Below are 26930 nucleotides of genomic sequence, written 5' to 3'. Positions count from 1 at the left end.
AATATGATGGATAAGGACCTCAAGGACAAGTCAACAACCTCGCCTGAAGTATCTCATGTAGTCAGGTTCTCTAGTACAAAACCCACCGAGGAGGAGGATAAGGGTCCTAAGGGCCTAGACATGGGAGAGTGTGGCCTCTAATCTTCTTAGTCAACTGGGCCAACAATGGAAGGTCGAACCGTCAAAGGTCCCCAACCCCAGGTCCCCAACCCCCACCTATTCCCTAGAAGAGAATGTGTGGTGTGGGGTATGCATAGGCAACCACCCCACCAACGAGTATCCACGCCTAAGGGCAAGGCCACTGACACTCTACTATGACCATTGTGTCAAATGGGGTAGCCATGACACCTCTCAATTTTGATTCTCTAAGGTGATTCCCCAACCAATGTTCCTGCCTCACCTAATAGGGCACCCCTAGCAATTCAAGGATCCCACCTTGCCAACCAAGGGCGATATAGGGCACAAAATATTCCATTATCCCCACTAGTCTTGGGCCCACAACCCCCTCCACCACAAATTATGCAAGTAAACCAAATACTAGTGGAGTAAGTGCCAAGTGACTGGACATGTCTTGAGTTATACCCAACTAGAAGTGAGCACTTCAATGATCCATCAGCATATGGTGGCACAATAAGCCATTATGTGCTTCATGATGATCACTATGTGCCTGTCTATTAGACAGCTCCAATCACTCAAAATCCAAAGGACCTGACCCTAGGGGTGAACTTAAAATCACCTCCACCATTGTGCACTGAGTGTGTGGAGTCGATCACTTATACAAGGATTGCCCAATGAGGAGGCTGGCTACACCAGTGACCTCACTGAGGAAGGCATCGTTGCACCTATTAAGTGTGGAACAAGTCAAAATTTCCTCAGTGCTAGTTGATGTCATTACCAGGCTTCAAGCCAAGGCCCTATCAAAGGAACTTTGTAAATAGACCAAACAGGATGCGGTTGGATCTTCGCAACAAAAGAGATAAGCCTAATTGGAAACACTAGAAATGCCACAATACTGGGTAAGGGAAAGGATAAGGTGATTATCCAAGATGGGTAAGATGTGGACATGGCCACCTTGGCAACATCCTCAACCTCTGGCAGATCTTCCTTAAGGGGAAGAACACTTAGTCAAAGCCCTATTAAAGAGAAATAATGGGTAGGAAATCCCATTCAAGCTAGGGGGATCGAACTAAAAGGGCAAGGTAAATATCCTAATCCTCTAGTGGAGAAGCAATGCCTTTTAGAGGTGCAAGACATGGTATGTGCATGCCAAGCCAAATTTGAGCAAATACTCAAATCAAATAAGGGGGCTGATATGATTCATCCAAATTGAACCCCCTGAAACATGAAGGCTCTTCAAGTGCCGAAAGAGTTGAAGAGGAGGAGGCATCCATCCCTTCAATTGGTGATCCCTCTCTAATGCAAAGGATGTTTGAAGAGGATCCCGCCCTACAGGGATTGCATGAGAATGAGAATGTATCCTTCTATGGATTTCAAAAGCGCACTCAGTAGGCAAAGTCCCAGTCCCAGGTCCTAGAGACATAGTGGGCCTCACATCATTTCTATCCACCAAAGTTAATATGCCCATAACAGCACTACTAAGAGGTAATCCAACTCTTTGGAGAGACTTCATGGATTGTATGAATGGCCAAATAGTGACAAATTAGCCTACAAGCCCTAAGATCTTTGGCCTAACCAATGAGGAATGATAGCCAAAGGTCCCAATGAATAAATTGGGAAAGTACTTTGAGAGAGAGGATCCGAATGCCATACTTCCCATTTCCTACCAACAACGGAAGTGTTATTCTATCCTAGATGGCGGAGCTGGTGTGATTGTACTCACAAAACAATGCCTAAAACCTACAACCCTTTTAATCAGTCTAGTTGATGGTAATACGGCCAAGCCCTAGGGGTATTCAAGGAGTCCAAGATTAAGTTGTTTGACTTCACATACAAAATGAACTTCATATTGATAGATTTAGAGAATGATCCTGGATATGAAGCCATCCTAGGAATACCCTTCTTGGGCAACGTGGGATTAGTCCATGATTCGTGTGCCAACACGATATATCTAAGGCACGAAGACCAAGTCATAAGAGTTGACCTTAACACTTGGAAATCCCACCCCATTGCAAGTCACCTATTTAATGCTAAGTCTAAAACTACCTAGGAGTTAGCCTCAGTGAAGCTAGTCCACACATATAACCAAACAAATGAAGGTGAGGAAAGGGACGAGAACTGGTATGCTCAACTTCTAGACTTGTATTTCTCATCTGATTGGATGCAAAAACTAACCACAATAGATCTTCCAACTACTAAGGGAACTCAAATTGTGCACCTTGATAATGATCAACCTACCGCCATTATGCCATTTGACACTATACAGGTGGTAGTACCTAATGAAATCGAACCTGCAACAAGCATTAACCCCATTGATAATAAGGAGACAAGTATTACTTTATCTCCACTTTGGGTGGAGTTACACTCAACAGGTGCAACATGTCCAACATATGGAGGAGGGGGGGTGTGGGGGTGGAGATTGGAGGGGGGGAGGAAAGAGAAGAGAGAGAGGGGGGGTGGAGATGGGGGGGGTGTGGGGGTGGAGATTGGAGGGGGGGTGTTGGAGGGTGGAGGGGGTGGTGGAGATGGAGGGGGGGAGGTGGAGATGGAGGAAGGGGGGTGGGGGGGTTGGAGATGGGAGGGGGGGAGGGAAAGGGGGGGGGGGAAGAATGGAGGGAGGGAGGGTGGGAAGGGGTGGTGGAGATGGGAGGGGGGGAAGAATGGAGGGAGGGGGGGGGGGGAGTGGTGGTGGAGATGGAAGGGGGTGGTGGAAATGGAGGGGAGAGAGGAGGAGAGGGGGTGGTGGAGATGGAGGAGGGGGGGGGAAGGGGGTGGTGGTGGTGGTGGTGGTGGTGGAGAGGGAGATGGACGAGGGGGGGCGGGGGTGGTGGAGATGGAGGAGGGGGGGTGGGGTAGGGGAAAAAAGGGGGGGGGGGGAGTGGAGGGGATGGTGGTGGAGGGGGGAATGGTGGAGGGGGAGGGGGAAAAAGAAAAAAGAAAAAAAACTTGACGAACGAAAAACTTTGATGGAAATCCAAAGGGAGGAAGAGATGGTCACCTTGGGATTGTTGAGGACCAATGGACAGTAGGTGGATGGCTAGGTTATCACTACTGCAAGATAGGGTCAAAGTAACTCACCATGTGAGGGTGGGAGTAGGGTGGTGGTCGATGGAGAGGGAGGAGTGTCTTGCGTAGGGCTCGAAATGGGGAAGAGGATGGAGGCAAGATGTGAAAGAAAAAATATGAGAACGATGGGTGCACTTTTATAGGGAAGGAGGGGGAGCTATGGATTTAGTCAAACACATGTGCACCTTTGAATTTGTCCATGTTTAACTAGGGAGGTGGTTTCAAATTTTCTTTTGGATTATGGCATTTAGAACCTTTAATCATTGATTGCCCATATCTTTTGGTGGTTGTGTCAGAATGTGCTTCCATAAAAAGGAAAAATGTTCAAAATTTCAAGCTCTACACTTTGACAACCATCACATGGTCTGATTTATTCCTTAAGGTTCTGTTTTTCTAGAAAACATGCATTTTCCTAAACCGATAACGAAGAGTTTTAGCTAGGATTTATTTTTTTATTTTTTACTTGAGTTGGAAAAATTTTAGCTCTCCTAGCTCTTGAGTGATATGTTTGTGAAAGTTCGAAGTACTTTGTTTTTTACACATACCTGTGTATGTTTACTCCATTACTTAAGATGCTAGTCTCCCCAGCAGTGGCACCAAATGTTAGCTCTTTCCCACGGCTTCTGTAGGAAGAGCAGGGTATTCTCAATATGCAGGGTTCCAAGGCTTTTTGTCACCTACAGATATATTGGGGTTGTTGTTGTAGTATACGTGTAGCTTAGGACCTCGAGTCATATTCCGGTGAGAGACATAGGCTTAAGTGTGGTAAGCAAACATAGTGCATGCATGTGTAAAAGGAACGTGTGTCATCATGATTGAGGTAATGAAGGCATTTGCCTTCATTGGGGGTTGCAAGGTTTAGGAGGAGTTTAAAGGTTAGAAGGAGGTTCCAGAGTTTAGAAGGAGGTTTTAAGGTTTAGAAGGAGATTCTGAGGTTTAGGAGGAGATTCCAAGGTTTAAAGAGAGGTTCCATGATTTAGAGGAGGTTCCAGAGTTTAGAAGAGGTTCCAAGGTTAGAAGGAGGCTCCAAGGTTCAGGCATAGGGGATTCACTAGTAGTAATAAGGAGACGTCACCTGTGTGCAATAAATATATGAAAATTTCCCTTATCTACCCCCTATTTATGGGACCTTACCTTATAAAATGTACCTTCCTTCCCTTATATAACCCCCCTCCCTTACACTCACGTGGTACCATATGATAAACCCTAGTGGACCCCTCGAGGGTTCAGGGTAGTATACATTGTGGAGAACTTGTCTCCCCCATGGATCATGGAGGTTAAGGGTTGAGGAACTAAGGGTTTAGGGGGAGCATAAGAGTGGGAGAGGAAGAAGGTGTAAGAGCATGGGGGGAAAGAAGAGAGAGGAGGAAGAGAGAGGAGGAGGGAGGAGGAGGAGAAGGGAGGAGGAGGAGGGAGGAGGAGGAGGGAGAAGGAGGAGGAGGAGGGTGGAGGAGGGAGGAGGAAAGGGAGAGGATGGGTTGCAAGGTTGGAGGAGAGGGGAGGAGGAGTTGGAAGGTTAGGACATGCTTTTGGACAAGGAGTGCAAGGAAGCATGGACACTTGAGACAATTGCTTGGAATACCAAAGTAGAACTCAACACAATGCCCCAAAGAGTGTGGGCTTCATTCCATTATGGGGTATTTACACAAGTTGGAGAGCTTCTTTCTCTGCATGTAGGAATTGTAAGACATTCTCTCTCTACATGTAGAACTTGCATATAGAAGTTGCATGTAGGAGTTGCAAGTTGCATGTAAGAGTTGCATGTTGCATGTAGGAGTTGCATGTACAATTCGCATGTAGAACATGCATGTAGGAATCGCATGTAGGACTTGCATGTAGGAGTTGCATGTAGGACTTGCATGTAGAACTTGCATGTAGGAGTTGCAAGTAGGAGTTGCAAGTAGAACTCGCATGTAGGAGATGCATGTAGGACTTGCATGTAGGAGTTGCATCTAGGACTTGCACATAGGAGTTGCATGTAGGAATTGTATGTAGAACTTGCATGTAGAACATGCAAGTTGGATTCCTAAGAGGGATTATTTCTAGCCTTATGTAAGTACAAGCGGAGCTTTGCCGCTACTCTACACACACATTCTGTTCTACCTAAGTCCATGTTGGCACAGAGACAACAATTGACTTGCCATCATCCATCAAATGACATTGCCAGCCAATATAGCTAACTACAATTGAGTTCCAAAGAAGGATTGCAACCTATTGATGATTGAACATAAGTTGTATAGAACATGTACATTACAATTAACTGGATAAAAGAATTTCATATCCTTTGTCAACACAAGTCTAATAATTATGTGAAACATTCACTTACACAGTTGAAAAAAAAAATTACATTCTTTCAAAATATCAGTACGAATAATTTTTTATATATAGTGTGAGACTCTATCAAATAGTGTAATATCTACATTATATTGCATATCATTCACATACAATTTAAAGTTTCATTCAAAACAAAGTGTAGCAATGAACTTTTTGCATAAGTAGAAAGCCTACTCTATATTGTGATTTCATTCGCATACAATTGAAAAGACAAATTGATTTATTCAAAAATAAGTACAAGAATGAGGTCTTGCACATTCATTTACATACAATTGTCTCACACATGGATCATACAATGATTCAAAGACTTAGGCATGACTTGGACAAATTGTTAGAGATGCTCAAAGAAAAATGTTATGCAAAGAGTGAGCTAGGTAATTATTTGCATGTGTGTCAAGAAGATCATAGTAAATATCAAGTACCATGCAATGTCTATCTATAAGGTAGAATTCCTAAGTAAGAAATAGTTACTTTGTGATAGGATATGGAAAGAGAAAAAGGCATGGTAGCTCATTCAATGTTAACTTCACTAAGTAAAAGGAAAATTAAAAGAAAGGTTATTGAGCAAGGAGTAAAGCTTGCTATTAAGCATTGATTAGCACCTACAATGTGTAATGAGAACACCAAAAGGCCTCAATCTATTGCATCTGTTAGAATCTATTTAGGTTGAATACTATCAAATGTTTGCAAGATTAGTTACTCAAAGAGGACATTGCCTCATTTCCAAGGTATGCTACATCAAAAGTAGTAGGCAACTAATATTAAGCTAGTTAAACACATCTCTAAATGTGCGCTTAGAGTGGATTCAAAGAAACGCATATCTGTATACACTACATTCCATCTATTTTGAGATTCAATATATTCTTATTACACTATCCAAGCTTAGCATTTTTTATTTTCATAATGTGTATTCTTACTTGCTAACTTGTTGAGCATCGTTAATAGAGGGCTTCGATTATATGTTCACTTGTAGCAAATTTTCCTATGCTTGCTTAAATATGCTAAATAGTATTGCATGCCCATTAGCTTCAACACCCTGAAATCATTTACATTATGCCAAGTTGCAATATGTTGTGATTATTCTAGCAAGTCTATTTTTTCATGTTTGGTACACTTATCTAAAGGCTTCACAATGTGTTAATTTTTTGAAATCTAATGAGTAAATATTCATTGTTTGTAATTGCAAGTACTATGACTAATCCAAAGGACTTGGTCTATTATAGCTCTTGGAAGAAGAAAATTAATGAACGCTTCTTCCAAAAGACAAGGATTAAAAGAAAGCTAGCTTCCATTCACACAATGATTGCTTTAGCTACATCAAGGAAAATTACATTATCCCAAGTTGAAGTTGCTTCATAATTGTCCCTAGTAAACTTCCTAATAGGGAATAGTTTCATAGAGATATTGAGAATGCCAAAGCCATATATCAAAAGAACAAATGGCATACTCATCGGTTCTTGATTACCTGATGCACATGTTACTTGATCAACACTATAGTGGAGCACTCACAAGGATTTTGAGATCAACTAGAAATCCATATTCATGGTGGTTAAGAGACTATGGTACTCTAAGTAGCCTCTTAAACATGAAGTTGGAATGGTTGGAGGAGGGACAATGTGCTCAAATCATGACCAATGAGAACGTAGGAAATTTCAGACACTCATTGAACTTGTTAGGTATTAGGCCTACTCACTAGGAAAAATTGATGCATTTGGGTTTCCTATACAAAACACATACCCACATCAAAGCATTGGATCATTGCATGACAAGCAATGCTTTACCTTTAGCAAACAAGTACAACTACACTTTTATACAATGGATCTACTACGCATGTGGAAGGACACAATGGTGTATCATGGTTAGGAAATCCACTATCATGCTCATCTTTGTTTGGATATTGCTATACATTTTTTTAAAAGAAAAAAAGGTTTATAGTATAAACAGTTCATATGATATACATTGATGATTTACAAAAAAAAGCCCACATTTTTGCGTATCTTAAAACATCTAAGAAGAAAGCTCGAAGCTATGAGTCTGCAGTCTCATAGTAAATGGAACCCTTGAAGTGGCACTCTTGATTAAAGTTCTGACGATGCTCAAGCTCATGGTTTTTTATTTCAACAAAGAACTGCGCAAGGTCATTGTCATACATCTTCGAAGCCTGCTAACCATTCAATAAAAAGATATTCTGCATCAGCAATCTTATCATTCAATTGAAAATTGTTTTTGGAAATCCACACAAACCATAATGCATGTGCTCGCACTAATGCCCAGCATGAGTGTTTGATGCATCTCCCAGCAAAATTGCTTTCTAGTTGACTGGCTCGCCTGGTTGTATTTGGACTCTCTTCCAGACTTTCCTAGCTCATGGGCATGCTACAAAAAGGTGGAATATGTCTTCCCGTGCATCCTGGCATCGCCAGCATTTGCCGTCCCCTTTTCTAATCCTAAGGCCTCTTGCATTTGTCCAGACAGCTTTCAACAACACCAACCAAAGCAATGTCAACATCTTCTCCGGAATTGCCTTGGCCCAAATATAGTGGAATCTCCGCTTCCAGTACAGCATAGAGTCAAAGGTGTTCCAACGGGAATTTCAAATTGTAATCAGCTCTTCAATAGAGTCAAAAGGAGTAGGAATAGGGAGCAGATGTGGGGAGAGGATCTAGCTCATTCTAATGCATAATTTAGCACTGAGCACCCATTCCATTGAGTGTCTCCTTCCCAAAGTGCTATTCTGTTGATGACAAACATAGCATCTTGATTTGTCAGCCTAAATTCTCTCCAAATTTCAAGCAGGGTCTTTCATATGATTTGATCGCTATGCCACAACTGACCCCAAGATTGAATGCCCTTATTGAACAAGATGCAGGCTCTGGTAAATTTGGTGTTGCTGAGTAGAGCTTTTTTGTGTATCATTGACACCCAAATAGAGTCGAGCTTCATGAAAGAACCTTTGCCGGAGAATCGCAGTTGCATTTTGATAGATTCAAGTGCTCTCCATAAGGACTTCCATAGATCGTTGCCTTTAGTGGAGCAGGGTTTCGGGCAAAAAAAATTAGACAGAACTAGGTAGTTCTTCCATTGTTTTTCCTTGACAGGTCCAACTTTTAATTTCACCACCACCTGCTTTATGTTAATCACTCCCATCCCCCCTTCACTCTTTGGACGATGTAAAAATCCCATCTTACCTTGGATATTCAGTTGTAGCCTCCCCACGGAAAGGACCTACATTTAGCAATGAGTTTATCAAGACCTGCTTGACTAGGATGCCAGTAGGACAAGTAGAAGATGCTTATGGGGTAGAGGCAATGATTGAGTACCATCCTTCTTCCTGCCAAATTGGATTGAAATCCTCTCCACTTTTACAGTTTTGAGGTGAACCTGTTGAGTACCCATTCCCATCTCTCCTTCATTGACACCTCAAAACCCATAGGTATGCCTAACAGTCTGAAAACAGTGCCTTTTTGGATCAGTTGACAGCCTAGATGCTCCATCTCATCTTGAGGTTTTCTGCTGCGCATGCAATATCCTATTTTACTATGATTGATGAGAGAACTAAAGGATAAACAATAGGTGTTCAGGAATTCCATGACTTCTCTCACGTCACAAGTAGTGTTCCTAGGCATTAGGTTGGTGTCATCTGCAAACTGCTGCATCACCATCTATTTACCATTGGGCAACTCAATTCCTTTTAAAGATCCCTTAGTAGTCTTTTCTATCAGTAGCCATCCCAACGAGTCAGCGGCATAGCAATAGCATACAATAGTGGGGTCTCACCCATTAATGCAGACCTTGGCTATGGTGTTGGATAGTAGTAGCTTGATTGCAGGCAACAAAATTTGGTCCCATACCCATGTCTATCAAGGATTGTAGAAGAAAGGTCCAATCAAGCCTATCATACACTTTATCAAAGTCTATTTTGATGAAGCAAAAGTCTTGCTTAGATTCTGAAGCATGCTCACATCCTTCCTAGACATTGACAAAAGCCTCTAAAAGTGTCTCCCTTTTATGAATCCCTTTTGTTCTTGTAAAATCCATATGTCCATCTTGTTTTGTATTCTTAATGCTAATTCCTTGACAAAGATTTTGTAGCTGCAACAATTAAGCATCATCAGAGGTCTCCAATTCTTTATTAAATATTTTCTTCTGTCTTTTGGGATAAGTTTAACTATCCCTCTATTTAAGTGTTCAGGGAGAGAGGAAGTGGAGATACTTTCCTGCCATACCTCAAGTAGTCTGGGGCCTATCCAATCCCAAAAGACCTTGTAGAATTCTACAAGTAGGCTATCCTCTCTAGGAGTTTTGCAGTCTTTCATAGTCAACATTGCTTCCTTAAGTTCACCTAGGGTTAGAGGTGCTTCCAAGCTTTGATGATCAAGACTAGTGACAACCTTTTGTCTTGACGCCTGGCATCTAGCTCTTGCTTGCACAACTCTATCATCTGCATGCGTCGTTTGTGACAAGATATTCTTAAAGTGATAAGCAATGTACTCTCTGTTCTCGATGTCCGATTGAGCCCAAACATTTGCCCTGATTTCTAGGAGTGGGATTTCCTCTAACGTTCTCTTCCTACATATAATCTTGAATGTCTCTTTGGCTGGCCTATTGAGCTTGCCATCCCACCACCTTCTAGTGTATAGTTTGGCTGATTAGTATCTTGAGCTTTCAAGCCTAGCTAGTTCACTCTTCGCGAGATGGAGTTTTGACTTGCGCTTGCATGTTATAGTTACATGCCTGGGCTTCAAGAGCATCGAACCTTTTCTGGACATGGAGAATCCTCTAACACAACGATGAACTGTATCTCTAAGCTTTCTAGCTTGTTTAAGCACTTCTTGCATTTTGAGGACATTCCTGATCCAAAAATTAGTCATGGACTCATCCATGAGTCTGGGAGCAATCCATAACTCTTGAACAGTGGAAGAGGGTGGGATCTGCCTTAAACTAGGATGAGGCACTTTCACCTGACCCAAAATGACACTGAAGGAGAAGTGGTTTGTGATTAGAAAAAGCAAAAATGGAGAAAACTGTGCTTTTTAAATTAGAAGTATCTTGGAGGAGGGCTTGGGAGAGATACACTCTATCTAAGCGAGCCTCTCTTCTTATTTCACCAATCTGCCTGTTGGACCATGTGAAATTACCTACTCCAATAGTGTCAACCAAATGAAGCGAATCTTTGAGATCACTCCAAGAACGCAATTCAGATCCTCTTAAAGTGTTCCCTTTTCCCAACCGTCTATCATTACTTGATTCAACCATGTTGAAGTCTCCTAAGAGCACAAAGTCATCTTCGAGGTTGGATAGTGACTACCAAGTTGTGCACCTCTCATGACAGCTAGTAGGTGCATGAATTGATACTAACGAGAAGGAAATGCCCTTGAGTAGGCACTTCAAAAGAATCCATCGATTGTCAGTGTCAACAATCACATCTATAAGACTCTAAGAGTAGTGTGATAGAATTTTGATTGCACACCCCCCTTTACCTTCCTCATGTGCTGTGGAAAACCAAATTCTCCTCTTGTCAACACTCTTGAGTTGAGCATCAAAAGCTTCACCTATTGTTTTAATTTCTTGTAGTGCCAAAAAAGTTGAAGAGATAGAGTTATCTCTCAACCAAGTGGCCAGCGTACCTGCGCTACTGGGGTCTGTGAGACCTTGAACATTCAAGGTCAGAAAAGAAATAGGTTTACTTACCATTCTTTTTCTGCCCCTTTTTGGCCCTGGGGTTTGGGCTACTTGCATGTGCTATAGGGCCTTTGGCTATAGATTATCTTCTCTTGGTGTGTGCTATAACAATAGGTTTTCCCTTAACTACTATGTCTTTATCTAGATGGGGAGGAAGAGGGAGATCTTCTTTAGAGTCATCTAGATCCACCGTAAGCATATGGTCACTCTTTATTACTTCATCTTCAAAATCCTTGTCCCAATCATCACCCTGTTCCAGCTTGGGAATGATGTGAGGGCTGGGAGTTCAGGAACCGGTTCTGCCAATGCTTCGAAAGCATTTTTCATTGGTATGTCGCGTGTAGCACTGGCTTCTGGTACTGGAGAGACTGCCTATTTTGGTTTAATCGGGCTCATTGGGCAGGATACAGTTTCCACCTGCTTAAGAATATCAGGCTGTTTGGGCGTCCATTTTTCATTAGGACCTTTGGGTTGATCAGCATTGCTTTTGGCCTTAACTCATTTTAACGAGCAGCTCTTAACTGTGTGGTTGGATAGACCACTTAGAAAGCATGAGTTGGGAAGGTTCCTATACAAATCCTTTTGTTATCTTAGTATTCCTCCTCTCTGGTTAAGGATCACTATTGTATCAGGCAACTCCTCCGCTACATCAAGTTGCACACAGACCTGGGGATTACCTCTAGGATTAATGAACTGCTCCCTTTCTACACTAACAACCTCTCCTAGACTTTTGCATATTGATGTATCTTGGTTGTACAGTGAGAAAGGAAAATTTGGAAGCTCTACCCATACTGGTAGAGTCGTTGAGTGTGGGTTATTCGGACGGAAGAAAGGAGTCCACTTGTTGAGATAAAGAGGTTGGTTGCGCATAGTCCAGAGACCATGCAGCAAGACTCTCGCACCATGTTCTACTTTTTCAAAGAGGAAAATGAAATAGCCTCTATGGAGGAAACGGACATCGGTTACTAGATTGCCTCTCCTACTCTAGCTGCTTCTAAACCAATTTTCAAGGAAAGCAGCTGAGGGACAAGGACCATGCAGATACTTTGCATGGTCCTTGTCCCCCAGCTGCGACTCGAGCCATTCGATCGATTCGTCAAGAAGATCTTCATCGATTTGGGTAAACACATTTTTACCTGGTTCAGAAGGCATCCTCTCTCTTGTAACACTTGAGCTCTACTTTTGAAATCCTTGTGAAGCATCAGATGATCGATTTCTTGCTTCCGTTTCGGCCTTCCTGTTGGGTCGACTTCTCAGCTGCGGTTTTTGGGTCCCGTTCCTCTTTTCTTGTATGCTCGCTTGTTCGAGAGCAACTAGAAGGTTTTTTCTGACTTCTCAGCTGCGGTCTGGGTCCCGTTCCTCTTTTCTCGTATGCCCGCTTGTTCGAGAGCTACCAGAAGGTTTTTTCTTTCTCTAAAGGGGAGAGAGAAGAAGCCCCCTCTACTTTGCTAAAGAGCCCCCACGTATGAGGTGTCGAGTGTTGAAGCTTGTCCAGGGCAGCTAGGAGATGTTGCTCCAATGTTGAGAGAACCACAACCTATGGCCCTTCCAAGTCTGCTACCTCCATGACTGGCAATGGCATAGGAGTTTCCTCGATCACTGGTTCCTCTTTGGGTTCCTTCTTGGGAGCCAGTAGGAGAGGTCCATGTATCTCTATATCCATCTTCGACATTCGCTTGGGAAAGCACAGGCGAGTTGTCTACTAGCGGCGGGGATGCAGCAAGGTCTATGAAGTCAGGGTCAAAGTAATCTCTTCCAAAAGAGGGAATGAGGGGCGCAGCCACCGTCACATCTTGCATGTTGAACGAGGGATTCTCAATGAGTGTCGTATTTGGCAAAGTGTGAGTTGAGTGGGACAAGAATGATGCAGGAAGGGCACCATACACAGGTCTAAGAGGGAGTGGAGGGAACCTAGTTTGCGAGGGATGCAAGTCGCCATCGTCGTCATCATCACTATCCTCCATCCAACCCTATCTTTTCATATTGCTATACATTAGCTAGTGCTAATTTTTGTTGGTCGTGAGGTTTTCAAGAAGTAATCACAATTATTTGAACTGTGTGTGCTCTAGAGTCTACAATGTCTTGTAATGGCTTCAAATAGTGTTGAGGCTAGTGAGGGGGGTGCTCACTAGTAGAAGGGCGAGCTACGTAGAGGGTGGTGAGAGGGGGTGGCATAGAGAGGCTATGAGGGTGCAGGGAGAGGAGCTGAAGATAGAGAGCAGGAGGAAGTAAAGGCCCAAGGAGGAGATGATGGAAGGCCCAAGGATGGCAGAAGCATATGAAAGAGGAGCTGGAGCAAGAGATGTGGTAGAGGAGATGGCGCTAGCAAGAGGCGTGCAAAGCTGGAGTGGATAGAGGTGACAGAAGAAAGGGTGATACATAGGAGGGAGGATTGTCAAAAAGCAAGAGAAAAGTTGACAAAAAAGTAAGAAAGCTAAAATTAGCAGGGTGCTAAAAATAGCACTTTTGAGTGTAATGTCTAAGGGGGTGGAGAGAACCGATGGAGGGGAGAGAGCCAAAAATCAAAACTGCCAAACTTAACCGAATCCACTAAAAATAGCATATTTGCTAAATTTAGCATATTCTCCAAATTTAGTGAAGTGCTCAAAATTAGTTAGAAGTGCATCGCAAGGATGATGGAAGATGGAAAGAGAAGGTTTTGGTAAGAGAGAGAGATGGAGTGTGACAAATGGTGGAGAGAGAAAGTATTGGTAGGAGAGAGGTGGGAGAGTGACTTAGGGTGGAGAGAGAAGGTGTTTGCAAGAGAGAGGTAGAGGTGGAGAGGGAATGAGTTTGTAAGAGAGAGGTAGAGGTGGACAGAGGGTGGAAAGAGAAGGGTTTTGTAAGAGAAAGGTGGGGGTTGGACATAGGGTGGAAAGGGAAGGAGTTTGTAAGAGAGAGGTGGGGGTGTACAGAGGGTGGAAAGGGAAGGTGTTTGTAAGAGAGAGGTAGGAGGTTGGACATAGGGTGGAAAGGGAAGGGTTTTGTAAGAGAGAGATAGAGGTGGACACAGGGTGGAGAGAGGTAGGGGGTGGACAGAGGGTAGAAAGAGGAGTTTGAAAGAGATAGGTAGGGGTGGACAGAGGTGGACAAAGAAGGGGTTTGTAAGAGAGAGGTGGGAGGTTGGACATAGGGTGGAAAGAGAAGGGTTTTGTAAGAGAGAGGTAGGGGTTGGACATAGGGTGGAAAGGGAAAGGTTTTGTAAGAGAGAGGTGGGGAGTTGACATAGGGTGGGGAGAGAAGGTGTTTGTAAGAGAGAGGTAGGGGGTTGGACAGAGGGTGGAAAGGGAAGGGTTTTGTAAGAGAGACATGGGGGGTGGACAGAGGGTGGAAAGAGAAAGGGTTTGTAAGAGAGAGGTGGGAGGTTGGACATAGGGGGAAAAGAGAAGGATTTTGTAAGAGAGAGGTGGGGGGTTGGATAGAGGGTGGAGAGAGAAGGTGTTTGTAAGAGAGAGGTAGGGGGTTGGACAGAGGGTCGAAAGGGAAGGGTTTTGTAAGAGAGAGGTGGGGGGTTGGATAGAGGGTGGAAAGGGAAGGATTTTGTAAGAGATAGGTAGGGGTTGGATAGAGGGTGGAAAGAGAAGGAGTTGTAAGAGAGAGGTAGGGGGTGGATAGAGGGTGGAAAGAGAAGGGGTTTGTAAGAGAGAGGTGGGAGGTTGGACATAGGGTGGAAAGAGAAGGATTTTGTAAGAGAGAGGTGGGAGGTTGGACATAGGGTGGAAAGAGAAGGATTTTGTAAGAGAGAGGTGGGGGGTTGGACAGAGGGTAGAAAGGGAAGGATTTTGTAAGAGAGAGGTAGGGGTTGGACAGAGGGTGGAAAGAGAAGGAGTTTGTGAGAGAGAGGTAGGGGGTGGACAGAGGGTGGAAAGAGAAAGGGTTTGCAAGAGAGAGGTGGGAGGTTGGGCATAAGGTGGAAAGAGAAGGATTTTGTAAGAGAGAGGTAGGGGGTTGGACAGAGGGTGGAAAGGGAAGGGTTTTGTAAGAGAGAGGTAGGGGGTTGGAAAGAGGGTGGAAAGGGAAGGATTTTGTAAGAGAGAGATAGGGGGTTGGATAGAGGGTGGAAAGGGAAGGATTTTGTAAGAGAGAGGTAGGGGTTCGACAAAGGGTGGAAAGGGAAGGAGAAAGTGACACCAGATGAAAAGGGGAGGCCGTAGTTAGAGAGAAAAAGTGACATGGGATGAAAAGAGGAGGCCGCACTTAGAGAGAGAAAGTGACACAAGATGAAAGGAGGAGCCCTCACTTAGAGAGAGAAAGTGACACGGAGTGAAAAAGGGAGGCAACACTTAGAGGGAGGCCTCACTTAGAGAGAGAAAGTGGCATGGGATGAAAAGGGGAGGTCGCACTTAGACAGAGAAAGGGGCACGGGGTGAAAAAGGGAGGCCTCACTTAGAGAGAGAAAGTGGCATGGGGTGAAAACGGACGGTGGCACTTAGAGAGAGAAAGTGGCACGGGGTGAAAAAGGGAGGCCTCACTTAGAGGGAGAAAGTGGCACGGGATGAAAAAGGGAGGTCGCACTTAGAGAGAGAAAGTGGCATGGGGTGAAAAAGGGGAGGCCTCACTTAGAGAAAGTGACACTGGGTGAAAAAGGGAGGCCACACTTAGAGAGAGAAAGTGGCATAGGGTGAAAAGGGGAGGCCTCACTTAGAGAGAGAAAGTGACACTGGGGTGGAAAGAGAAGGACCCATGTAGAGAGAGAAAGTAGCACCAGGTGTAGAGAGGACCCATGTAGAGAGAGAAAGTGGCACCAGGTGCAGGGAGGACCCTTGTAGAGAGAGAAAGTGGCACTCAAAAGGAGAAGATGTCACCAGGGAAGGAGAAGGCAAGAGTGTATATACAAGGACTAGGAGGGAGTTTCCTCATTGATCATGGTACCTCTTGATGCGTGACGGTGCACATAGGAGTCTAGACGCCTTCCAAAGTGGCCAAGTAGACTCTGCCACTTGGGATAAGCTTGGCAATGAAAAATGGGCCTATCCAACCACTTACAAACTTAGGTTTGTGTTTGAGAAACTTACTGGAATACAAGAGTACTAAATCACCAACTTTGAAATCCCTTTTTTTGAGGTTCTGGTGATGCCAAGCTTTCTGTCATTTCTGCCACACTTCTTGAGCGAAGACAGCTTCACGTCGATGCTCTGCTAGTGCCTCCAAATCCCACAAGCATTCCATTGTGTAGGCTTCAAAGTTGTCAATTTTGATTGGACGAACCCTGTGGGTGTCAAGATGAAATTCATAAGGCATGACGACCTCCAGTCCATAGACTAGCTCGAAGGGTGAGTACCTAGTACTCGCCTTGTAAGCAGTTCAGTAGGCGAATAAAGCAGCTGGAAGTATATCATCCCAATGTGCTAAAGAACTTATGCAAAGACAATGCATGATCTCGCACATTATGCAATTTGAGCTCTCAGCAAGACCATTGAAACATGGGTAATAGGGAGATGAAAATTTGTGAACTATTTGTAGCATGTGAACTAGTGCAGCAATAGTGTTATTTAGGAAGTGAATCCTCTATCACTCATCAACTCAACAGGACAGCCAAACTGAGAGATGATTTGATCAGACAGAAATGTGGCTACTACCTGGGCTGTACAGTTTTTGACTGCCTTGGCTTCGACCCATTTGGTTCCATAGTCAGTGTGGCAAGTAGAGCATACTTGTTCCCTTGGTGTGTGGTAAGAGAGATGGGCCCAATTAAATCCAATCTCCAACGATAAAAGGGGGGCACCGGAGTGAATGGTTTGAGAGGAAGGTACTTGCGCCTTATAGGCTGGAGGCCTACTCGTTGACATGAATCACATCGGGTCACATGAGCATGGCAGTCGCGGAAGAGCTTGGGCCACCAGAACCCCGCACACATGATCTTTTGAGTAGTAGCATCTGAGGCCATATGCCCTCCAGCTATGCTAGCATATGCCTCTTTAAGAGTGGATTGTATCTCATGGGGAAGCACACATTGTCTCAAGATCTGGTCCTTCTCGAGCTTTTGTAATTGACCTGCAATCAACCCAAAAGGAGTAGCTTGAAGGATCCGCTTGCATTACTTTGTTGGAGTCCTAGAGGAAAGCCACCTGTAGACAAGAGGTGTACTATGTTGGCATACCACAGTGGGAATCAATCCACCGCAAATAGGCATTCATCAGGTAGTGTCATCACCTCAAAAAGGCCCACATCCAGTAATTCATCGGTGATTGTTGAGAGTTCACGCTCAACATCATGTGATCATGTGTGCATAGCACCATCACGTGATCATATGTGCATAGCACTAACCTTATAGAGTGCTATAAAGGAAAGGGTTAGATCCCCTAACCCTAACCCTAAAAGGGTTTGTATATATTCTATTTTTCCAACTAAATCTAGTGTACAGTTAGTCATTTGTGGAGTGCTCTCTAGCTGTGCCCTCTCTCCTCATCTCCACTCTTCTCCTCTCCCCTCTTCATATTTTGTCATGGTATCAGAGCTCACTTGCCTTCCGCTGAGGCATTGTGATTCCTTGAGAGTGCGAGAGAGATTGAGAGATTGAGAGGTTTCTATCTTTCATTCCGTTAATGAAAGATTTCCGTTCATTGGAAGAGTTTTCAGTCCATTTCCTCCATTTCCATTCTTTAAGAGTTCTCATTCCATTATGAGATAGATTCTTTGAGAGATTTCATTTCATCTTGTGATAGTTTGCTCTTTAGGGAGAGAGAGAGAGACTAAAGGTCATTCTAATGATCAGGCATTCACAGCTTCAGACAGAAGCAGAGGCAAAGGCAAAAACAGAGGTAGATCATACCAGAAAAGTGGTCATCATCAACAAAATCAAAGTCAGTATCAACATCAACATCAGCATCAGCATCATCCTCAGCAAAATCAGAATCAGCAAAGAGGAAATCATTCCAACCGAGGAAGATTTCAAGGACGAGGGAATGCATCCACCAATGTGTCAAACATTCAGTGCAACTACTGTCACAAGTTTGGAGACTATGAAAGAGATTTTCGCAAGAAGCAGTACGACCAAGGCGGTCAATCCAGCAGTAATCGAGGAGTTTCCCGAGGCAGAGGAAATCATCGTGGTGGACATTCTAGTCACAGTCATTTTGCAAATGAACATGGAAATATGTTTCTTGCAAGCGAGGAATTGCATCAGACTGATAAAATGCACCTAGACACTGATTTCAATCCCAAAGATGATTTCAGTTATCAAGTCGACCAAGTGGAATAGGATCCTTGGTACATCGACAGCGATGCATCATCTCATATGACAAATCATCAGGAATGGTTCACAAAAATGAAGCCATTAGAAGGACAGAAGAATGTCATCTACACAATAAACAATACATCGAATCCAGCTCAAGGGACAGGTGTTATCCCTATGAACAATTTCACTAGTACAAAAGGATTAGTCAAAGATGTGCTCTATGTTCCGAAGCTCAGCAAGAACCTTTTGTCAGTAGGTCAAATGACGGAACACAACTACAAAGTCATCTTCGACGGTGATGAATGCACTATTATAGACAAATCCAAAAGATGTCAGCTAGTAGCAAAAGGTGTCAAGGAAAGATGCTTATACAGAATGCTAGCTACAGTACCAAATAAGCCAAGACAAGATCTAGTCGACATAGAAACCAACTAGTCGATCAGATTAGGCAACCGCTTGGGTGTATTGCAGGATGCCAAACAGTTAGATCAAGGAAGCTTGGCGCCTATATAGGGCCCCCATTGGGGGACACACAATCGTTCCAAGAAGTCTTTTGCAGACTACGATCCAACCTTTAGAAGTGCATATATATGCACTAAAGGAGGAAGACTTAGGGTAGTAGCAAGGAAAAGAATCAACCTAATGCTCGAACTTCAAAAGTGGTTCCTAGGCACTAGAGAAGGTGAACAAAGGTACTTGTAGAGTCAATAAAATGAGAGAGCAACAGATTAGGGCAATGCCTCAGATGCAACACTAGTGGGCACACATTGCCGACTACATCCTATGGTTTACGGATGCACCATTTTGTAATAGGTTTCTCGTCCTCTCTCAAATGTTCTTATTCAAGTATTGGTTACATATCTTGCTATTTATTCCAAATTTCAGCATGGTTGACATTTACATGAAAGCATGCACGTCAAATAGGATCTAGAGTTTTCAAGTGTGATCTCATGGGTGATTCAATTTTTCACTGTGTTCTAACATGGTACTAGAAGCTAGGACTTGAGCTAGAAGTACATGTTCAAACATTACTCCGCGTTTATATCAAGGACGTCATGAGAGTCCTACAAGAATGCACGCTTGACACTATTGCAAAGTGTGAAGTTAGCTTCAAATTTTACTTAAGCTTACACAAGAGCCTTGACATCAAATTACCCTATAAAGGCCCTTCAATTTGAGGATGTTGGCAATGCTCCAACATATTATTAAAAGGTAAAACAATCGCTCTCTATGTTGTCCTTTACTCAATGTAGAAGATAATATACAATTCATGGCACTTTATGGATAACCTGGACCTCAAGTTAGAGAGAACCATTGTCATCTTGTCCCCTTAGATGTGGTAATCTACCCATGCAAGCATGAATGGCATCATCTTTTCCCACATCTCACTCTAAGCACCAATCTAGGAGCTTGAGTGCCGAGCTTCGCAGTTGAGATGCAAAAGTCTGTAGACCAAAATTGAGACTCCTAAATCCAAGTCGAGTCTGAAATTAAAAAGTCAAAATTGCTGCATGGTAGCCAAAAGTGCTGATGTATAAAGTCAAAAAGCGAGAATCCATGTTACAACTGCGATGATGAATATTCCAAGATCTAAAAACCTAGATCCAAGTGTGCTAATGGAGAATCCAAATTCTAAAAACCATGGTCTAGAATCCAAGATTTCGAATCGGTGATCTGAAGGTCTAAGATCCATTTGTCAATTCATTGGACTCCAAGAGCCCAGACAAAGCCTAGAGTCTAAAAGAAGGACTCTAAACTCCAAGATCAAAAATCCAAAAGTCATAACTGATGACGTGGAAGCACAAGGATTATCTGTGGCGTCATGACAAAGAATCTCAGGCTGACAAGGAATCTGAAGGTTCGAAAAAATGACAAGTGATAAGATGTAGAGGCAAGAGCAACGGTCAATGACAAATGTGAGTGATGAAAAATCATCAAACAATGGTTGCAATGACTTGTACAAATGCTATGCAGATTCCCAAAGGATGAAATGGCTGGGCTGAAGGAAAGCAAATCGAAGGAGAAATGAGTACACAGCCCAAAAAAAGAGGTTTAAATTGTTGTGACAGGATGGATGTAGAGAAAGGGAATAGAATAGCGGAATGGAGTGAGAGGAAGGAGGAATGATGGCAAAAGGGATGAGTAGGGGGAGCAAGTTGAGGATGTGTGTGTGTGTGTGTGTGTGTGTAGCGAGAGAGAGAGAGGGAGAGAGGTAGGAAGGAGGATGTTGTAGATTAGATAAGGAGTGTCACGGCATGAACCAGACAACAGTGACACAATCATTGCATCCACAACGCCGGACAAAAAAGGAGCACTATACAAGCGTAAATAAGGGAAAGGAGGAAAGACATCCATCAAAACGTACCTACACAATGAGGCCCTGATAGCGAAACAGATGAGTAGGGGAAGCAAGGGAGAATATATATATATAAATATGTACATATGGAGGTAGGAAGCAGGAGGATGTTGTAGATTAGATAGGGAGTGTCACAATGGCTGGACCAGACAGGTCACACAATCATTGCATCCCTATCATGACTCATGGACCTCCACAACGGGCCAAAAAGGACCACTATACGAGCATAGATATCCAAAGGGAAAGGAGGAAAAATGGCCATCAAAACGTACCTACACAATGAGGCCTCCCCCTCCCTTTTGGCACCTAGGGCTATCCCTGACTAGGCCTCTTTTGCCAGTTGACCTACATTATCAGTTGGACCTGTAATTAGGATAATTTGTTCTTGTCCTCAAATTCTCTGTTAACCTACAAGCATCCGGTGGATTGAGAATCTAAATAGCATCCAATCTCCCAAAAAAAGAGCCATGAAGATAAGGATGAATGAAACCATAGAATCAACAACCTGGCTGCCCTGTAAAACATTCTCCTGCTCTATGGCACAAAGCTGAAACTGCTATTATAGGGAATTTCCCAGCCTGTAAATCAAATCAAGTAAATTTTGGAGCTTTTAGAGGGGTTCGCTTGAGCTTGAGAGGCATAGTTGACACATTCATATGCTGACGGGTATAAAACTCTGAGAAGTCCAGTCGAAAAGACAGGAATTTCAAGTCTACATGCTGCTGCACAGGAAGCTGTGCGATAAATCCTTCAAGCAGAGATGAATATTCTGCAGCAATCCCATCCATTTCTTCACCCATACTCTTCAAAAATTCCACAGTGAATTCTGTATTTGCCGTTTTTCTTCCTGTCATAGAACGTGTACCAGTGGGTTGGAACTCTTTCCCTACTTTCTTCCTTGCAGGAATGTCACCCCTGGAAAAAAAAAGCCCTTACAAACATTATATTTCAACGAATGCAAAAATTCCAGGTTTCAAAAAAAGTTCATTTCCTGTTTTAAAAAAGGTTTTGAAATAAGTTTAGTTCCAAAAGGTGTGCCATATTCCTTCGTTGGAGAAGACCCCCCCCGTCTTGCAAGAGCAAAGTGATCTCTACAGCCCTAAAAAAGAAGACACACCTTGCATGCACCTCGCGAGCATTTTCGTATAGCCGATCTGCAAGTCCTCGAAATCGCAGGATGAGATCAAACAGACTGAACAAAGTTTTACACAGAAGCTTTGACCTCTCACCAAGAAGGGCTTTCTCAATTATAGAAATTAAGTATTTTTCATGTGCAGCAATAAGATCATCCAGATCCTGTGCATCCTCCATTTCTTCCAGAAAATTTGCCCAGGAATACTCTAAGACCTCGAACATAATGTAGTATTGTAAATTTGTGACAAAATGATTCATTTCATTTCGAAGAGTTTGGCACCTCCTCAAAACTGCTACCACCTGAGATTTTTGCCCACCCTCTGAAGGAGTGAAAAGGCGGGCCAATAAGCAGTTTGGTTTCATAGTCTGCCATGTTGCACTCAAAGCATGTTCGACTCGTTTTAACCTCCATAGGAAGTTGAAAATCCTAAGGTAGCTCACCATAACAGCTTCTGTAAATACAGTATTTAGAGGATCACGAACATTATACTCCAGGGAAAACACATCCCATCCTCTATCCCCATCATTGTAAGGCATCATCTTTACCCTTAACCTGTCTAGGACATCACTTTCATCATATTGGGCATTTGAAGCCCGGATGGCACTCTCTAGGAGACCTGCAAGCTTGAAGGAGCCCACAGTATTTGCTGCTTGAGAGAGGTCCGGACCCACCAGATCCATAAGATACTGAATGAAGTCACCTTGGCCCAACAAGAGATACCTCTTAATGGCCAAGCAATGATCCCGAAATTTGTATCGTTCATACATTATTTTAATAAGGTGTCTATCAATCCTCCTTGCAGCTTCCATCACCATCGTCTCCAGAGCCTCTGTTTCTCCATAGCCCAATCCACCCTGAGCCCCCGACATGCCAGCTGCAGCAACTGCTTCTTCAGCTGCATCTGCCCAACCATTATCCTCACAGCAAACTCTCAAGAAATTGATGGATTTACCAGTTCGAAGTATACGTTGCGCCAAAGACTCTGGAATGAAGGACGGAAGCATACCACTCTGAAGTTGGTAGCCCTCACGCCATAAAGCTTCAGCTTTTACAGGCTGACCTATGACAAAAAATTCTTCATACAAATCATCCAATTCACCTTCAAGAACCCACCTCCTGACCATCTCGAACAGAGGAGCACACACGTGGCGTAGTAGTCTAGACATGAAATTACGCACCAGAGGATCGCCATGTTGTGCGTGCATGTGAATTGCACCAGCCATGGCCCCTCCCCTAAGACTCTTGCAATCATCGACTAAAACCACCATTAGCCGCATCCTTACAAGAGGCTCTGCAAGCCAAACCATTAAACGCCGTAATGAAAGATAATTCCCCGGTACCTTCCCCTCGAACATTAAAGGGATGGGATTGTGAATTTGAGCCTCAAGAACAGCCATCAGTCGATAGTAGTCAGAGAGCTCCTCTTGTAGGGCAGCACAGAACGCTTGTCCAACAGTACCTACTGCCTCCATAGGACTCTGTTCGAGGCTGTCTACAATATGTTGCTGCACTCTCCTGTAAAGCCATCCAACCTCACAAAGTCTTCGAACAAGCAATCTAGTAGCTCGTGGAACCTTGAATGCTTCATCAACAGCAAAGCCATCCAGCTCTCTGTCGAACTTGACATAACGACCATCAATACCCTGACAAGCGTACAATACATCCCGAACAAGAGCCATCTCAGTAATCTCCGAGTCTTCTTGGCACAGCTCTACAAACTCACGGATCGCAGCTGCCTTTGCGTTATCCGTATCTTTGGAAAGAAGCAAAACTCCTCCCGAGGGAAGACGATTTGAATCCAGGTTTTGCACCCTGACAATTTGTCCATTACTGACAGTCCCTGAAGCAGATGAAGTATCCGAAGATCTGGATTTCTCGAAAGAGTCGGGCATCGCAGACAGACCCCCATGGGATGCAGGCCCCGAGAGCGTGAATGTTAAGGAGCCCGCCACGCCCCGCGTTTCGGACCTTTCCCTTCTTTGATCCTCAGAAATAGAGCGCAGAATGTAAAGCAAAGCCCATTTATTTTCGATGCAGCCCGAACCGGTCTGCGAAGAGAATCTTCTGTACAAATCCGCAAAGGTGAGAGCATCCGACGACCTACCTTCAAGAACAAGCTGCCGCTTGATAGCCTCAGCCATGGCTGCTTCGTCGTTAGCAATGGAGGGAACGATCCGACTGCCAAGAATGCGCATGGAATACTTGTAAGCGCGGTCTGCGATGGAGTGAAGGCCGCCATGGGGATCCGAAGGATGTAAATGTTCGCTGTGGCTGGGAAGAAGGCGAAGAACGAGGTCCTTGAGGAGGGAAGCAATGGGGTCGCTGTCCATCTCCATGAGCAGAATTGAAGCAGGGAGAGGTCGAGGGGGGGGGGGGGGGGGGGGGCGAGTTCAGGTAGCTGCTGCCATGGATGGACACACTCTAACACTCACGAGTGAGCCCAATATATATAGGCTTGCTTAACAAATTATTCCATATCACGATTTTTTGGCCTGCCTCTTGGAAGGGTATAGTAAAGGTTAACATGTAAATTTGTTATTCGTGTTTGAAGGGACACGTGGCAAACCATCATTGGCCCGTTGAATTAGGTTTAATGGCATTTCATTATACCTGCTCATCGCTGTTTTCAGCAGTGATGGCGGCTGTCACTCCTCACTGATATCCTCCTCCTCCATCATCGTATGGAATATGGCGAAACTTCTCCGGTTGTGCTATTGAATTGTTTGATACGCTACATGTATTAGCTGGAACGCATGCAATCTGTTTCTTTAAAGGTGGAGATGTCCACCTCTTGCAAGTCATTCGAAGATCACCTCCTGTTGTGCGTCTTGTAGCTATGACCAACAATCAGCACCTACCTAAGGCCATGGATACAGAGAGTAACACCTTTGGCAAAGGGTACTCTCTCCTCCATCTTTATCTTCATCTTTAACTTCTTCTTCTTTCTTAGTTGTTGATTTCGTGACTGCTCGAGCTTGTTCTTTTCGTTCTTCATGACTTCATGAGAGTTTCCTGATTTCACGAGACGTATAGATGTGACTTTCTCTGTCTCTCTGACTTCCTTGATAGATGACGTGCATACAGATAAAGAGCGTGCGTGACTTCCTGACTGTTCGCTTTGTGCAGAGCTCGAGAAGCGCTATGGAAAGAGGCCCTTGAATGAAGGACAAGACGAAACTGGCACTCATTCTGGTTCGTGGGGGATCATAGATTGAAGGTTTCATTCCCTTGCTCATAGATTTGGATTACATGGCATTGAACCCTCTCTTTCTCCACCTGTGCATGCAGATGGGGCAACTTCACGGAAGGTAGAACTCCAAAACACTGCTGCCTTCATGATAGGTCCTTCAACTCCCATCCTGGCATCATCATTTGGGAAGTCTGAGAGAGCCCACTTGCTGAACCACTCTGCGATCAACAAAACAACCAAGAAGTCATTGCACAAGGCATTTCACGCGGCTCTGAAAGCGGCATACGCTGAAGGTACGTATTTCTCTACATGTGTGTGTTCGTCGTCCGTCTTCCTTGCGCGTTAATTATTTTCTTGTTTATTTTCAGGTACTAAGTGTTCCAAACGACCTGTTGCTCCTGCTATAGCACTTAGAGTGATTAAAAATTTCATGCATTTTCGTGTTCTCTGAGAATTCGAAAAGTTTGTTGGGTGTGACAGTTTGTAGAAATCGTCATTTTTTGCTTCTTACAGTAGCAATACATAGGTCTCCCTCTGCCTTTCTGTTGAAGGTACTTGGTGTGCTTGGTTTAGTTAAACATAGGCCATTTTCGTAAAATTTATCACAGACAGTGCTTTGTGGTACAATCTAAGCACTTAAATTTTACTGAAATATGATATATGCATAACCCATACTTTGGCTTTTGCTAAAAAACATACGTTGCATTTCTTTAGAACGTACATTACATTTTATAAAATTCCACTTTGTTTCTTTGAAATTTTAATTTGGTGAAGTATGAATCCTATTCTGTTTTGAGTAAGTTGCTTTAATAACCATGTAACTCTCATTCATTTGCATGCCTAAGGAAAAATTCTTTTCTTGAAAAACGTGTTGCATATTAGGTAAGTAAAACACTAGCTAATATTAGCCATTTGTAAGTTAAAGGTAGCTTGCATTCATTTGCAAAGTTAAAGTAATATGATATAATACTTTGTCATTCTCTTGCGAGCAGTGTAAACTATATAATAATTTGATAATGATTATTCACATTGTAATCAATTAACAATATTCAATTACTTATATATGTCACAACATTATTGGCAGCACACAAATTGTCAGTAACCCCCACAAAGGCTTTTGAACATGAAGTGAACTCATTGCAAGACAACTATCCAGAAAAATTATTTGAGCAAAAGAATGAAGGAAATACTCAAGCCATTGTTGTTGTAAATAAACAATATCTAAAGGATTGTACCTCATTACCGGTATTATACGTATGGCAACTCACTGACTGCATTAGTCATAGATTTGCTTTCGAGGGGAAACTCTTGGCTAAATATGGAATGTACAAAGCTAAAGACCGAGAGTATGTTGTTCTTCTTCGAGCCGACTTCACAAATAGACACAATTGTGGCACTATCACATTTGTTGTCCCTCATTCCTATGTAGATAAATACAAAGTTAAGTTGGAGGTAGATGGCTTCTATAGGATTGAAGGGCCTTCAGTGATAAAGAAGAGCCTTGGTGAAGGAGGTACTTCTTCTTATTCGATTCATCTTGATGCCACAACTAGTGTTCTTAAAGATGAACCATTTGAAGGAACTATCACTTTGTTGAATGATCACAAGCTTGCAAAATATGTACCTTTCGTCACAAAGAATTGTAGGTCCTTGAAGCATCTCAATATGGCAATGGCACTATATCATTTGTTATCATCAAAGTTGACAAGGATGGTGGAGCAGCAGATCAATTAATCATTGCAGATTGGCCAAGAGATGAAGACCGAGCTGCGTTACACACAATCTTCTAATTGTACTTCAAAATGCATGCCAAATTTAAAACACACATAATAATGTATTGATTTCCAATGTTTTCCAACTCACTTTCGTGAAC

The 26930-nt window shown here is 43.3% G+C and overlaps 1 protein-coding gene across 1 annotated transcript; it reads right to left on the bottom strand.

Annotated features, from left to right (window-relative positions):
- Positions 1–20801: 20801 nt before the first annotated feature.
- Positions 20802–24282, bottom strand: SPC98 (spindle pole body component 98). The gene is made up of 2 exons (XM_087391006.1): positions 21850–24282; positions 20802–21647 (listed from the first exon to the last, which is right to left on the bottom strand). The coding sequence occupies exons 1-2, from the start codon at positions 24201–24203 to the stop codon at positions 21323–21325; spliced, it is 2679 nt and encodes an 892-aa protein (XP_087247132.1). The 5' UTR covers positions 24204–24282; the 3' UTR covers positions 20802–21322.
- Between the last annotated feature and the right edge of the window lie 2648 nt (positions 24283–26930).

The sequence above is a fragment of the Dipteris shenzhenensis genome, chromosome 2 (assembly GCF_047967505.1).
Source record: "Dipteris shenzhenensis isolate YYH24624 ecotype China chromosome 2, Dip_SZ_1.0, whole genome shotgun sequence".
Taxonomy (NCBI): Eukaryota; Viridiplantae; Streptophyta; class Polypodiopsida; order Gleicheniales; family Dipteridaceae; genus Dipteris; species Dipteris shenzhenensis.
Note: the sequence above shows the minus strand (reverse complement) of the source record. Positions and strands in the feature narration are given on the sequence as shown.

What these genes read in the sequence shown, in the direction of transcription:
- SPC98 (XM_087391006.1), bottom strand. Translation starts at nt 24,203, where the DNA reads ATGGAGATGGACAGCGACCCCATTGCTTCCCTCCTCAAGGACCTCGTT. An exon ending in GCTCGCGAGGTGCATGCAAG is followed by an intron (nt 21,648 to 21,849) that starts GTGTGTCTTCTT and finishes TTTTTTTTCCAG; the next exon opens with GGGTGACATTCCTGCAAGGA.